Below are 14,355 nucleotides of genomic sequence, written 5' to 3' on the forward strand. Positions count from 1 at the left end.
ACTTCACATTTACTTTTTGAAATGTTGAGCTGCCTCAGTGTGTCACCTACAGCTGAGGTTTAGTAGTGCGCTTGTCTGGAGAGACGCAGCTAATCCCTGCTTGACCTCTCCAAGGGAAAGCCGAAAGCATGCACCTACAGGGGGGATAGCACGGGAGCAGAAACCACTGTTCGCACCTGAAACAATTATCCAGGTAATCTAACTATTATTTTATCATGGGGGAGCTGAGGACCACGTCTCCCGGGCTTCGTTTGGACCTGAGCAACTTTGACTCTGCAGAAGCGGAGCGGAGTCGCTACGTCTTAACGAGTCCACGCTCATTAGAGTCCTGCACGAGACTCGGTGTCAAACCTGTTGAACTTCTGATCAAATCGCTAAACGAGTTGGTAGCTGACCAGCATCACGTGCCCTATGAAGCCATGAGAGTCGTGCACGAATCCTACGAGAAGGAGAGAATGAAGCGTTTACAAATGTGTCGCGAGGAGAGGGAGAGGATTATCCGGGCGGCTGCTGGGGACAGGTGGCCGGGCAGTGACAAAGTGCCCGGCCCGGAAGTGGTGCCTGACTCCAAACTGAAGGATCACTCAAGGGACAGAGACACACTGAGCTGTATCGCGTATGCAGATCTGTGTGTTACAGGGAAATCTTCCAGCAGGTCCTCTTACAGAGAGCCAGACAGGAGCACAGTGTGCAGCGTCAGTCTGGGAGACCTCAGATACACTCCAGCCACTGAGATGAAGCTAGAGAGGCTCACCAGGGACATCAACAAGGAGATGTGTGTCACACTGTCAGAGAAGGATCGCAAAATAGCAGCTCTCATGTTGGTGAAGCACCAGGAGGAGCAGGCCTGCCTGAAGGTCTGTCAGCAGGAGGAGCAGGAGCGACAGGAGGCCCGCAGGCAGCAGGAGGCCCAACGCGCTGAGGCAGAGAAACAGAGGAGGAAGAAACTGAGACGGAGCATGCAGCGCTGGCACGATGATCTGGAGGGCCGCAGGAGACTAAGGGAGCGTAAGGAGAAGGAGAAAGCGGTACAACTGGAGCTGGAGGTGGTGCTGCACGAGGACCGCTGGAGGAGGCAGAAAGAGGAGGTGGAGGGACAACACAGGGAGAAAATAGAGGCTGCCCACAGAGAGGCAGAGGGGCGAAAACACTACCAGGAGAAGCTGCTGAGGGAAAGGGAGGAGGTGGAAAAAAGGGAGAGAGAGAGGGAGAGACATGTGGCAGAAGAGAAGAAGCAGAGGGCCAGGAGGAGCAAAGTGTCCCAGGAGAGGGAGGAGAGGAGGAGGCTGCAGGAGGGGAACCGCAGGGAGCTGCTTCGACACATCCTGCTGAAACAGAAGACGGAGCAGCAGGGGGTGGAAGAGGTGGAGCAGATGAGGAGCACGTTTGAGATGAAGATGAGATTATCTTGCGAGAAACATGCCCATGCTGTGGATGCTCGGGTGAGGGACGTGCAGGAGAGGGCAGTCCGGGAGGAGCTGCAGATTCAGAGAGTGCAGCTGAGGGCCAAGCTGCAGAGCTATCAGGAGCTCACACACAAACAGATCCTGGTTCAGCTGAGTCAGCGTCGCTTGGAGAGAGCCGGCCTGCACGCAGAGGCCCAGCAGAGGAGCAGGGCTGAGGAGGCGCAGCAGCACAACCAACACAGGCAGACCTCCCACCTTAGGCTGAGGGAGAGGAGGCAGAGGGAGGAGGAGGAGGAGAGGAAGGTCACAGAGAGCTGCATCTTCATGAAGGATGTGAGGAGGGAGAGGCTGAGGAGGCAGAGGGAGCAGATTCAGGAGGAGGCGCACAGGCTGGCCCGCGCCTCCTTTCACATGAGGGAGAGGGTGAGGCAGCACACACACAGCCGGACGTTTGATCAGATGGCCCGGGAGGCGCAGCTGACCGCCTCCATGAGCTGCATGAAGATATGAAAGACTCTCCACATCAACTGCCGCTCTCATAGGCTTTGATAGCCTACAGTTCAGGCATTAAATAACAGAATATATAGGAATGTAAAGAGAAACCCCTCCTGCAATCATACATGTGTATTGAGGATGAGCTAAACCCTTGTGAATGAGTTGGACCTGAGAGTGTTTGTGCTGCACAGGAGCTACAATGGATCATCATGTATCAGAGCTGTAGGGGTTTATTATTTTTACAGTTTAATTTGATGAAAATCCCTGAGATTGTGCCATATTTATAAATGTATACGTTTACGATGACATTTAAATATATTTAAAGTTTAGAATAATCTTTGGAGTTCTGTCTGACCTCGTAGTAACCCCCCCATCAGCATAATTAACAATAAAGTTGTGCTCTACTGAAGTGGTATCCATCCATCCATCTTCTCCCGCTTATCCGTGGTCGGGTCGCGGGGGTAGCAGTTCCAGCAGAGAGCCCCAAACTTTCTTTTCCCTGGCGACATCAACCAGCTCTGACTGGGGGATCCCAAGGCGCTCCCAGGCCAGCGAAGAGATATAATCCCTCCACCTGGTCCTAGGTCTACCCCTTGGTCTCTTCCCAGCTGGACGTGCCTGGAACACCTCCCTAGGGAGGCGCCCAGGTGGCATCCTAACTAGGTGCCCGAACCACCTCAACTGGCTCCTTTCGATGCGAAGGAGGAGCGGCTCAACTCTGAGTCCCTCCCTAATGACCGAACTTCTCAGTGGTATTATTTTGTATTTTGACCCTATGAAATAAAGCTTGTTGTAACCCCCCCATGTCAGGCTGCATATATCTATGAGATGTAAAAACTCAACCAGACTGGTTTTAGCTTTTCAAATATAACCAAATAATGTATAAAAGTCACAACTTGAGAAAAGTATGATACAATATTTGTTCTCTTTATGTTGTATCTTGTGAATCATTTTAGATCCCATTGCTTTAATGTATATCCAGCTTCTCTATAGGAACAAAAACATGCTCTGTGAGCCACAGCATGTCATTTTTTGCTTAGCTTATATACTGCACGTGATGGTTTATTGTTCCAACACCTCCTCAAATCAAGCAGTTTGTTTTGAGTGATCCAGCATGACAACATGTATTACCACCCTACAGTGTTTGTAGGGTGCGTTCACATGAAAGGGATGGTATTTGGAGCATTCGACCAATCACAAACATGGACAAGCGTACTGACATCGCAGCGCATCATACTTCCTGAATGAAAAGTCAACTATAATATTAGACAAATATGAAGACGTTCAACTTTAAACATCCATGACTTAAACACTTTGTCCAGGATCAAAGCCACATAGCTGCACCTGCAAGGTGAATACAGCTGGTAAAAGAAAAAGTGTTTGAATGCGTACATTAACAGGTTTATGATATCACTGCCACGTCTAAGACACGAGTGGATCTGACTTTAATTACATTTGACTCGAGTGTTTCGTCAACTTAATGTGTTGCTTAAAATAATACTTCTGCATACAGTATGTGCCACTGTAAGTGTTGCACGGCCAGATACGGCTCAAGAAGCTGACTCAGATCAGGACATATATGATACATTATGATGTGATATGAATGATAATGGGGCACATCGAAGTCTGCACTCACAGTGCCGCGGCGCGGACTGTACGTAATGTTACTTTGATCCGGTTACTTACGTTGTGGCAGATATTTAAAGGGGACCTATCATGCAAAATGCACTTTTGTACGTCTTTTATAGATGAATATATGTCCCCGGTGTGTCAGGGAACTCACCAAGTGTCAGAAAACACAACCCTCTCTTTTCCTCCATACCTAAATCTCTAAAAACGGGGCTGCAACGGAGCTGATTATTATTTGAATTTTTCTGACGTCAGAAAAGGGGTGCTCCGCCTACGCCTATATGGGCACTCATCTATGAGGGGAATGAGAGACCACTCGAAAGCGCTGGAGACGCTGTAGCAGTGGTGAGCCGTCAGGGCCCTCTAGGCCCTCTGTGAGGGCCTAAGATATTCTAAAAAATAATATTTGAAAACATTAAAAAAATATATATTATTATTACATTTTTTTTTGTTACATTTTTCATTAGTTTTACCAAAATAACTTGATTTAATTGTATTTAAAATAACATTTCCAAAGAAATAAATCCTTTGAATCGGCCTGTTCAGTTTCTGTTGGAATGTGAAGAGTTAAATGCCGTCTCTGCGAGTTAATGTGAAGACGGGAGAGCTTGTTGGTCCCTCTCTACATTGACAGAGGGCCCGCTATAGTAACTCAATGAGAGAGTAATGTCAAATGACAGTACAATTGACCAATCATATCTTCCCTCTAAATGGGTGGGCTTTATTTTCGCGGACTTTATGACAAGTTCCGCCCGCTGTGAAGTTTATACATGTGTATAAAGTGGTGCAGTGACGCGTCCTAAAACCCGGAACAAAGCTGCGCTCGGGTTCCCTCGACAAAAAAGCAATGGGATTTCTCCATAGGATTTTGGAAAATAGCTCGAAATAAGGTCTGTGGAACGAACCTGTTAGATAAATGCACGTTTTGTTCAGCCGGATAATATCCACATCATGTTTACCCTACTTTTATTATTTTTCGAATCATAAATCTAATCGATAGGCCGTCTAGGTCAGAGGGCCTAGGTATTGGCTCTGTGCACAAGATGGCGTCTATCAACTTCCGGCGGCTGGGTGTGCGGTTGTAAACTTCCGGTCTACAGTAGAGCGGTAGAGGGAAGAGCGATAGATAGAGTATAGATAGCGAGAGAGATAGCGTATAGATATTATATAGGCACTATTTTACACTCGATGTCTCCAAGACCTACCGAAGGTTAACATCAGTGATGTACATCGGCTGGTACAAGCGGCAGCCTCAGCCCCGAGGAGCAAAAGAGAAAAGGGGTTCAAGATGTAGCTACATATCCAGCTACGTCGACAATTATGAAGGTAAGTGACAAACAAAGCTGTAGTTACTGGCTAACTTTGACAAATTGACAGTCTTGATACAGTGTAAAGCGTTTTAATGATGTACTATTACGTTTTTTTGGATAACATGAATGATATCCAATTCCCCAGTTTCAAACAAAGATCTACCTTCAGGAAGAGTGAGCATCAGGAATGTTACATATGGAATGCCATTTAAGCCAATATTAAATAAATAAATATATACATAAATAATTAAATAAATAACTATATATATAAATATGCCTATGAAATAAATTATAAAATAAATAAATTAGGCAATAAATATGTATACATGTACATTTAAATACACATTTATTTATTTCATTGGACTTTTATTTCATAATGACACATTTATTTATTTCAAGAGACTTGTATTTCATAATGACACGTTTATTTATTTCAAGAGACTTGTATTTCATAATGACACATTTATTTATTTCAAGAGACTCGTATTTCATAATGACATATTTATTTATTTCAGATGACTTGTATTTCATAATGACGCGTTTCTTTATTTCAAGAGACTCGTATTTCATAATGGCTTATTTCATGTGACTTGTATTTCATGATGAGACATTTCCATTCCTTATATGCAAATGAACGGGGCGTGGTTAGCTCACAGGTCCAGAGACCCAGACCAAAGCAACAGCACCACACTGACTACTCGAGAAGAGGAAGAAAATGGAGGAGAAGGACTATAAGGCAAACTACTAAATGAAAATAACAACATGGAAGACGTCGGTGGGCTCCAAGACTTAACTGGTTCTTATCTGGTCTTATCTGGTCCGCCCAATGCTGCTCTTCTGAGAGCAACCGCTCTGACAGCTCTCTCTAGTCTCTACTGGGAAACAGCTAAAAGTCCTTCTGGAGGTAAGCAACGCTACACAATTACACCCAGTCTGAGAGTAAAATATGTCTCGAAGGTTCGTTTTGCTTTCTTACAACGTTAAGTTAATGTTAACGTAACCTTACGTTTGCTAGGAGGCTATCGTTACGAGCTAGCTGTCTTAGCTAACAACAGTTAGCAGCTAACGTTTTCTGCAGTTTGTGTTGCCCCTGAAAAACGTGATGTAGTTATTTAAGGGTATGTTCAATTAACGTTATTTTACAAGTTGAGAGAGTTAAGTTGTGTTTAAAATCGTCAATGTAATGCACGTTAGAGGTTTTGTGTTGGACATGAAGTTAGCTAACGTTAGCTAACTCCACCAGGTTAGCATGTTAAGCTGTACTTTTTGTGGCAGCTAGCTTAATACAAAGAGGGGTTTTGTGCTTCATTGCACACTTTTCTTTGTTAATCTACCTGAAACTGTAGGGACAGTTTGTTTCTACTCAACTATACAGACCATTGTTGAGGAGATGCAAAACATACTGTACATGAGTTGGGTCCAACATATACCTTGAGTAATGTTACTTTGCTGCTAAAAATGAAACATCATTATCAGATGAGGACATCACCAAAGTGTGTGAGCCTGTCAGGGGATTTGATCTGTTCTCTGCATGTCCTAAACACTGCTCTGGTATTACTTATTTTGTAACATGTAAGTCTCCCGCTCTTGTCATCTTTCAGGCTTTGCATTTGAACTCCTATGACAGGTTGCGGACTTGAAGGGAACGCCTTCCTGACATCCAGGAAAAAGGTGAGATTATAATACATTTGAATGCCAAAAGCAAGTTATTGTTTTTAACTTTTGAAATATGATTGTTTTGGGGCATTTCAGTTTTATTGGACAGGCAGTAGAGATCTACTGGAAACAGTGGAGAGGGAGGAGATGATATGCAGCATACGGCCCAGCCGGATGGTTGCTGCTCCATGTGGAACGTGTCCTATCAGGTAAAGCACTTTGCTACCCAGTTATTTATGGTGTTGAGTTTGAATTTAGCTTTTGGAATGTAATTTCCAACTGTGCATTGTAAAGACTGAAAAAACAGCCTCAAGTTAAAGCTTGACATGATTTGGTCTTTTACTTAAGAAGATGTTTGTCCTCCTGTGTTATCTTATTTCCTTATCTTTCTTTCAGGTGTAACATCTACCAATGGTTGTACATGACAGAGACCTCCTCCGCCTCTTTGCTGTCTTACTAGTCAATCCTTCTGATCAGGTCCTTTCCTAAATAGTGGTAAGTTTTACAGTTCAGTGTACGTTAATTTAGTAACTTAATACTTTACCGCTGTTGAATAAATCCTATATTGCTAGTCATTTTATTAAAACTACGATTTGTAAACGTTTTGATTCCAATTACAATAATCTTTTTGTTATAATTGTAAAACATATCTTAACATCCATCAGCAATCAATACAACAAATCATCCAACACTAAATAGAAGAAATCTGGACCTATTTCTTTTTATACAGCAGCATGTTTTGGGACTGCTCATTGATGTCATCAAGAGCCATTGAGGCTGCAGCCACACGAGGACAAAAACGGCCGTTTGCGTTACTGTTTAGTGTCATATAGACCATTCGGCCACACGAGGACGACCGCATACGGCACTAAACGACTGAGGAAACGATAACGGGTCCCAAGGTGGATAGAACGGCATACGCAACGCTCTGGGGGGTCAAACAGCTCCGTGTGTACGCCCTATACGATCATTTTCTGATAATGATTGCGCAATAGCCCCGCCTCTCCCCACCTCTGCTGCTCACCTCCGCGTACCCCGCGCCATTGCTGATGTGTTTCGCCACCAACAACAACAACAATGGCGGATCACAGAGTTGCTATCGTGCTCCGGACGCTACTGACCATGCTACAGTTCTTTGTGCAACATCTACAGCAGACTTACACATCCGGGGGGATCTTACTCGCTGCTTTTGTGGATATGTACTGCAGCTTCAGCGATCATTTTCTGATAATGATTGCGCAATAGCCCCGCCTCTCCCCACCTCTGCTGCTCACCCCCGCGTCAAAGTAAACTGCACACTGAATTCAGATTATTTATCTTTCTCTCGATATGGACATAAACGCGAGTGAAGTCTAATCTGACAGGACGGAGACACCTCTCAAACTACCTAAACTAGTTATAAATATGTTTATTTTTACTGTCGGCCGGGTCACTCATTACTGGATCAGCTGCTGCATGAAACAGACACTGACGCTGTCCGAAGAGAGGGAGGAAAAAGAGAGGCTCCGTGTATTTGTATTATTATATTATATAGAGTCGTTATTCATTTGTTTTAAAGCTCAATAAATAACAAAGAAGACCTTTGACCGGCACTTTTATAATTTTGTCGGAAGGTTTCAACTTTAATACACGTTGACTGGCGAAAAACTCTGCCCGGTTCCCTCGGCCCCCACCGCGGAGAATAAACAGAAGGGCAACCATGACAACCATGCTTCTTCGCTGCTTTTGTGGAGGAAGTTACAGCGCCACGTACATGCTCCTGCATATGTACTGCAGCTTCTCCAGCGGTTGGAGCTAAACGGAGCGGTCTCGTGTGAGCAGACACTATCCGGATAACTATTGCATGTGGACGGAAGCTTGTTTGCGATTGCGTTTGCGTTAATCCTATGCGTTTAGCCGTTTTCGTCCTCGTGTGGCCGGGGTCTGAGTCTACCTTTTTTAGTCGGCCTCTCAGAATGTTTATCATTTATTTGTATTTTAACATTCCTATAATAATTAGTTTTTTTATTGTTTTGTTCTTTATTTTTGTTGTGAGAGTCACTTTGCAATTATTGTGTAAGTGCTATATAAATAGTTATACTAATATTATTGTTGTTACTATTATTAATAATGTCTTCTTTGTTTTCTTTATTCATCGCTGCAGAAAGGATCATGCCAGCCCACATCAAACACCTGATCAAGAGCTTGTGAACCTCACTGCTGCAGACACCTGTGTGATATTCCACTCTGACTGGAACCCTCAAAATGACCTGCAGGTACAATATATATATATATATATATATATATATATATATATATATATATATATATATATATATATATATATTAGGGGTGTAACGGTTCACAAACATTTCGGTTCGGTACGTACCTCGGTTTTTTGGTCACAGTTCGGTTCGGTACGTTTTCGGTACAGCAGAATTTTTTTTCACAAAACATATATATATATTTTTTTATTATTATTATTATTAAACTGTGAATAATGTATTCACTCAAATAAATACAAAATATAATAAAATAAACATTAAGGTGCAGCATTTCGATGAACTGAAATAATCTGTATTTGAACTTTACTGTACTAGTACTCACAAAACATAAACTATTAGTTTTGGGTTTTTAATTATTATTAAACTGTGAATATTCACTCAAATAAATACAAAATATAATAAAATGAACATTAAGGTGCAGCATTTCGATGAACTGAAATAATCTGTATTTGAACTGTAGCAGCCTACTGTACTAGCACCTAAGCAGCCAGCTTGACATTAGGACTTGCTTGTCATTGTATTTTCATGTTTTTTTAAAGAAAAATGTACTTGTCCACATTGCTTGCCGAAAGGGCAGATCTGCTGGCACTAACAATGTCTCCTGATGTGGAGAAAACCCTCTCGCTAGGGACAGAGGTAGCAGATACAGCCAGGTAGCGCTTTGCTAACATGGCAACATAAGGATATTTGGTGTTTGTAATAGCTTTGGCTCGGTCTGAACTCTCTGCGAGTGGTGGAGGCTTAAATGCTAGTGATGTGTCGGTCGCGAACGAGCCGGCTCAAAGAGCCGGCTCTTTTAAGTGAACAACGGGAGCCGGCTCTCGCCCGCGAACGAGCCATTTTTGCGGAGGGATCTAGATCGGCATGAAGGCACTTATGCAATGTGCAATGTGCACATTATCCCGCTTATTACATGGCCACATTCTCAACAAAGTAACGACATGACTCCCAATAGTAATGGAAATGCTTTTATGGATTTAGAAAATGATTTTATTGATTTAAAAAATAGTTTTATGTATTGATTTAAATTGACATGCATCCGCTAAGAAAAGTAGTCCGTTGTTACTGTTTGAACTAACGTAGCAACGGCAGGAACTGCTTCGTTAGAGTTTTTGATTACAGATTTTAAAACATCGTTGCTTGCTTTAAAAGTAGCACAATTCATTATGTCAAACCTTGGAAAGTATCTAGATATCCCTGCCCTAATGCTAAAGTAACTGGCAACTGAATTTGTGTCGCCGTTTGATGTCTATGTCTGGACCGCTGTGTAAAAAGGAGGGTTTCTGCCCCATTACTTCTCTTCTTACTTCTATAAGAATAAAACACGGAGGACGGAGATCTCTTTTTCTCCCCCTCTTCTGACAGCCCAGCAGCTGATCTCAGAGCACGCTCCCCTCTCCTGCAGGGGGGCGTGGTCAGCTGCAGCTCACAGAATCAGCCCCCTGCAAAAACAGCGCTGGATGGAGCAAATAGAGCGAAATGAGGCATGGCTAAAATGCAGGATCTTTTTGGTATTTTGAAAAAAAAACTATATTTATATACTTTATATAGGTCGATACAGTAGCCCCTTTTTTAAAATAGTTTTTATGGGTGTTGCTATCTGTTTTGTGTAGTGTGGTTCTACAAGCAAGTCAATGCATTCATTGGGTGGTATCAGAGAGTTGCAAGGGTCTGTAAATGCAATGAAAACAATTGGCCACAGCAAATCATTTATATTAAACATGTAATTTTTACTTTTGAATACTTCAGTACAAAGGATGTATTGAATAATTTAAGTGATATATGTGTACAAATATAAATCATTAGTCAAAACAGGGCTACATTTGATTTAATTAAAAGGTATAATAAGTGGTAAACTGAAGAGCCGTTTGGGAGCCGAAAGAGCCGGCTCTTCTTGGTGAGCCGAGCCAAATGATCCGGCTCACCAAGAAGAGCCGGAATTCCCATCACTATTAAATGCTATTGGGAGTTGGGTTTGCACTTGGGTTTGCACTTTTTTCTTTTGGTACCGGTGATATTCACGTTCGGTGATGCCTTTTCAAGAGTGTGCAAGTTTGATGTATTGCCAGCCGCGTAACCAATTTTAGTTGAACAATGCCGACAAACAGCTTTGGTTCGGTCCACCTGTCTTTGTCCGTCATCCTTGTACGTAACTGCGAAACCAAAATGTTCCCAAACCGGAGACTTCAATGATGCTGGAGGATTTTCGAGCTCAACTTTATCTGCGTTCGCCATTCATTTTTGACAGTTCCTCAAATTACTGACTACATGTGAACGCATCCCTCTGACCAGCTCTCATAGTATGCCTCTCATCCAATGAAATGACTTGCTCGCTCTATGACGCGTTGAACCCAATGTGAGCAAATTACTCTGAATAGGCGCTTTCACACTGCGGTAATTTTCCCACAAAGGTTCATGTGAACTTAGTTCATGTGAACTCTTTTATCGCGTTCACACCAAAAAGAGCCGGTACTAAAATTAGTTCATGTGAACCTTTTTACCCCCTCGAAAGTCCCTGCTAGAGAGCAGGGACTTTCGAACGGCTCTTTTGTGAGAAAAGAGCTAAATTTCTGATTGGCTGGAAGGATTGCAAACCACGCCCCGTAAAACTCCCAAAAAGTTTTGTGAAGCCGCCATTTTATTATCCTCGCATTAGCATTATTAGCACTAGCATTAACCCAGCGCAGAAATGCAGAGAGACTAATTTATGGCAACACAAAATAAAACATGGGAGTGGTGGAGATGAGGAGGTGTCGGCGTTCTGGCGATTTACTCAGAAGGCTTCAGTAGAAGCTGCTGGGAGTCCCAGCAGCTTCTACTGAAGCCAGTCCCTAACTCCGGGGACTTCCGGCCGGGGACTTTGGGCGGCAGTATACGCCGTGAAGTGGTTTGCGGCCTGCCAGTAAACCCAAAGCAGAAGAAGAACAAGTGACGTCAGCGGCTTCATTTGCCTAATCCACCCCCAGGGACTTTTTCCAGTGTGAACGCGATCTGTACTTAGTTCATGAGAACTAAAGAGTTCTCATGAACTAAATTCACATGAACCTTTGTGGGAAAAGTACCGCAGTGTGAAAGCGCCTATTGCTGCGACGCAGCACCTGAGATTACTTCCAAAAAGTTATTCACGTTCTCAATTGTTTACGTTTAACGTTATATTCGTTCGGTACACTTCGGTACACACCTGTACCGAACCGAAGGGCCCGTACCGAATAATTTCGGTACGGGTACGTGTACCGTTACACCCCTACTATATATATATATATATATATCTGCTCTGTCCGTCCTAAAGATAGTTCAATCGGGCTACAACAACAACAACAGTCTTTCCGTTTATTCCCTCGGTTCTTTAAGTGTATATTATTTTCCCATTTAATGCTTAAAAACGTTGAACAGCAGCTGCACATGATGCTCTTTTGACCCCTCTTTTAATTTTTTATTTCAGGCTCAAGCTCGGTTCGTCATCGTTTTGGCCAGTCTAAGGCGGTGGAGGTGTACCGTCTGATCACTAGAAACTATGAGAGGGAAATGCTGGATAAAGCTAGTCTGAAGCTCGGGCTGGACCGTCCCGTCCTGCAGAGCATGAGTGGCAACAACAACGGGGTGAGAAAAAGAAAATCTGTCATATTTCTAGATGCCAAGTCATTTTTGGGTCAGTCGCTGTTGCAGTACGCTTAGTTTATTTTCAAAAAGAGTTTTCTAAATCCACTTGTGTAAATGTCTCTCTGCGTCGCCTTTAGCCGGTCCAGCAGTTCTCCAAGAAGGAGATCGAGGACCTGCTGAGGAAAGGAGCCTACGCCGCCATCATGGACGAGAACGACGAAGGCAATCGCTTCTGCTAGGAGGACATCGACCAGATCCTGCAGCGAAGAGCCACCATCATCACCATCACCAGGTATGTTCTTAGCAGCACTAGCCACTTGCGCTTTGTGTTGGTAACCAAGTACTTGGTTATTTGAAATGTAATATTGATGATGTAATAATTAAAACTAGGGATGGGTACCGAGCCCCAGTATTAACGGGGCCCCGGGGCTGAATTATTAAAGACCGTGGTACCGTTAACGTCCAATGTTATCAATCTTTTTATCGTTACGGGAGACATTTAAAAAATAGATGTCATATGTATTATATCTACATAAACATTATATCGCAGTCTTACTGCAACTCCGTTTCTAATATGCAATAAGACTACAAAGTGCGTCTATGATTTATTTTAAATCTTTCCAATCCAGACGAGATCTCTCTCCCCTGTCGGTGTGCGAGGGGGTGGGGCAGTTTACACACAGAACCTGCTACATGCATGCAACACACACACACACACACACACACACACACACACACACACACACGTGCGCACACAAACACATGGCGGAGAGAACTAAGCGCCCCGAGGGTAGTTATGTTACCCGTCTTGAGCATGGATGTTTAATAAGAACTGGATACAGCATCGGAGGAGGGGCCTCGTTCTTTCCTATGAGAGCTGCTCATTGGCGCATGAAGTCAAAATGGCCCAACTTTTGAGAGAGCGAAACGTCACAGATTACCCGTCATGCCTGGCTGTCAGAGCAGAATAACCCGTTTGTGCGCTCACAGAGCATGCGCCCCTTAAGCCCCGCCCCCCGAGCACACACTCTCGGCTCACTAGAAAGAATGGAGAGAGAGAATAAATCTAGATTCGGCTTTTAGTGCATTTTACAACTTTAAGAACTTAATGATTCTAGGGCTATACAATAGTTCATACTGGGTAGTTTATTTAGTTTCAAAAAAATTATCCACCGAGTTACAGATGTCTCTTTCCCAATGTTAGTCAATGGGAAAAAGTATTTCTGGGCCGGTCGACGTCACAGACTGATAAGGAAATTGTAGTACCGCCGTTTGGACACAACGAATATTTTCCTCAGTGTCCGGCACACTTCCTGGGGGCTTGGTCTTGAGGTGGAAAATGCTCGTTGCCAATAGTGCAATAAGAATTTAGCATGTAAGGGCGGTAACACAAGCTATTTGTCTAAACATTTAGCAAAAGTGCTCCACATTCAGACGGAGGAATGCACCGGGTTCGACTGTCTTTCTAGTAGCTCTGTAGCCCCATCCACGAGTAACGTTTCCACGTCAGGTATATATTATGTATGCTAGCAGCAACACACAGTTAACTCAATGATACAAACATGGGTTAATGATTAGAGGTAACTGAGTTATTTATTTTGTTAAAGTTACAGCTATTCTGTTTGCAGTTCTATCATCACATAATTGAATAAGATTTGTTAAAACATTGTTGTTTCTTATTTTCAGTTTGCTTCAAGCAGTGGCTGCACGAGAAAGACGTGGAGGACCAAGAAATGCTGGCCAGATTGGCAAAGACCGGAAGATACATAACAGAGAAGATAATGGATATTAACAAGAAAAAGAAAAAAAATGTTTATAATTTCTTTGTTGCTGTTTACATTTTGAATTATATTTGTTATTTTTAAATCAAATGCATCTTTTTTAGATGATATATTTATTTAGATGTAGGTTTTTTTTGTAATATTATTGTATTAAGTATAATTTATTAAATAAAAATACTGTTATGAACACTATACAATGTCTTTATTTTGATAG

The 14,355-nt window shown here is 42.9% G+C and overlaps 1 protein-coding gene and 1 long non-coding RNA gene across 3 annotated transcripts; both read left to right on the forward strand.

Annotated features, from left to right (window-relative positions):
- Positions 1–215: 215 nt before the first annotated feature.
- Positions 216–1,916, forward strand: LOC117552896 (coiled-coil domain-containing protein 177). Its single transcript, XM_034226577.1, has one exon. It carries the CDS (start codon positions 216–218, stop codon positions 1,914–1,916), a length of 1,701 nt encoding a protein of 566 aa, XP_034082468.1.
- A 3,526-nt stretch (positions 1,917–5,442) lies between these two features.
- LOC117552939 lies at positions 5,443–14,152 on the forward strand. Of its 2 annotated transcripts, XR_004570053.1 has the most exons (8): positions 5,443–5,744; positions 6,442–6,511; positions 6,593–6,705; positions 6,893–6,991; positions 8,640–8,751; positions 12,203–12,360; positions 12,498–12,652; positions 14,047–14,152. It is a non-coding gene; the product is annotated as an uncharacterized LOC117552939 (long non-coding RNA). The 2 variants fall into 2 exon arrangements; XR_004570052.1 differs by having other exon boundaries at positions 6,442–6,705.
- Positions 14,153–14,355: the final 203 nt, after the last annotated feature.

This window comes from Gymnodraco acuticeps, unplaced genomic scaffold, assembly GCF_902827175.1.
Source record: "Gymnodraco acuticeps unplaced genomic scaffold, fGymAcu1.1, whole genome shotgun sequence".
Taxonomy (NCBI): domain Eukaryota; kingdom Metazoa; phylum Chordata; class Actinopteri; order Perciformes; family Bathydraconidae; genus Gymnodraco; species Gymnodraco acuticeps.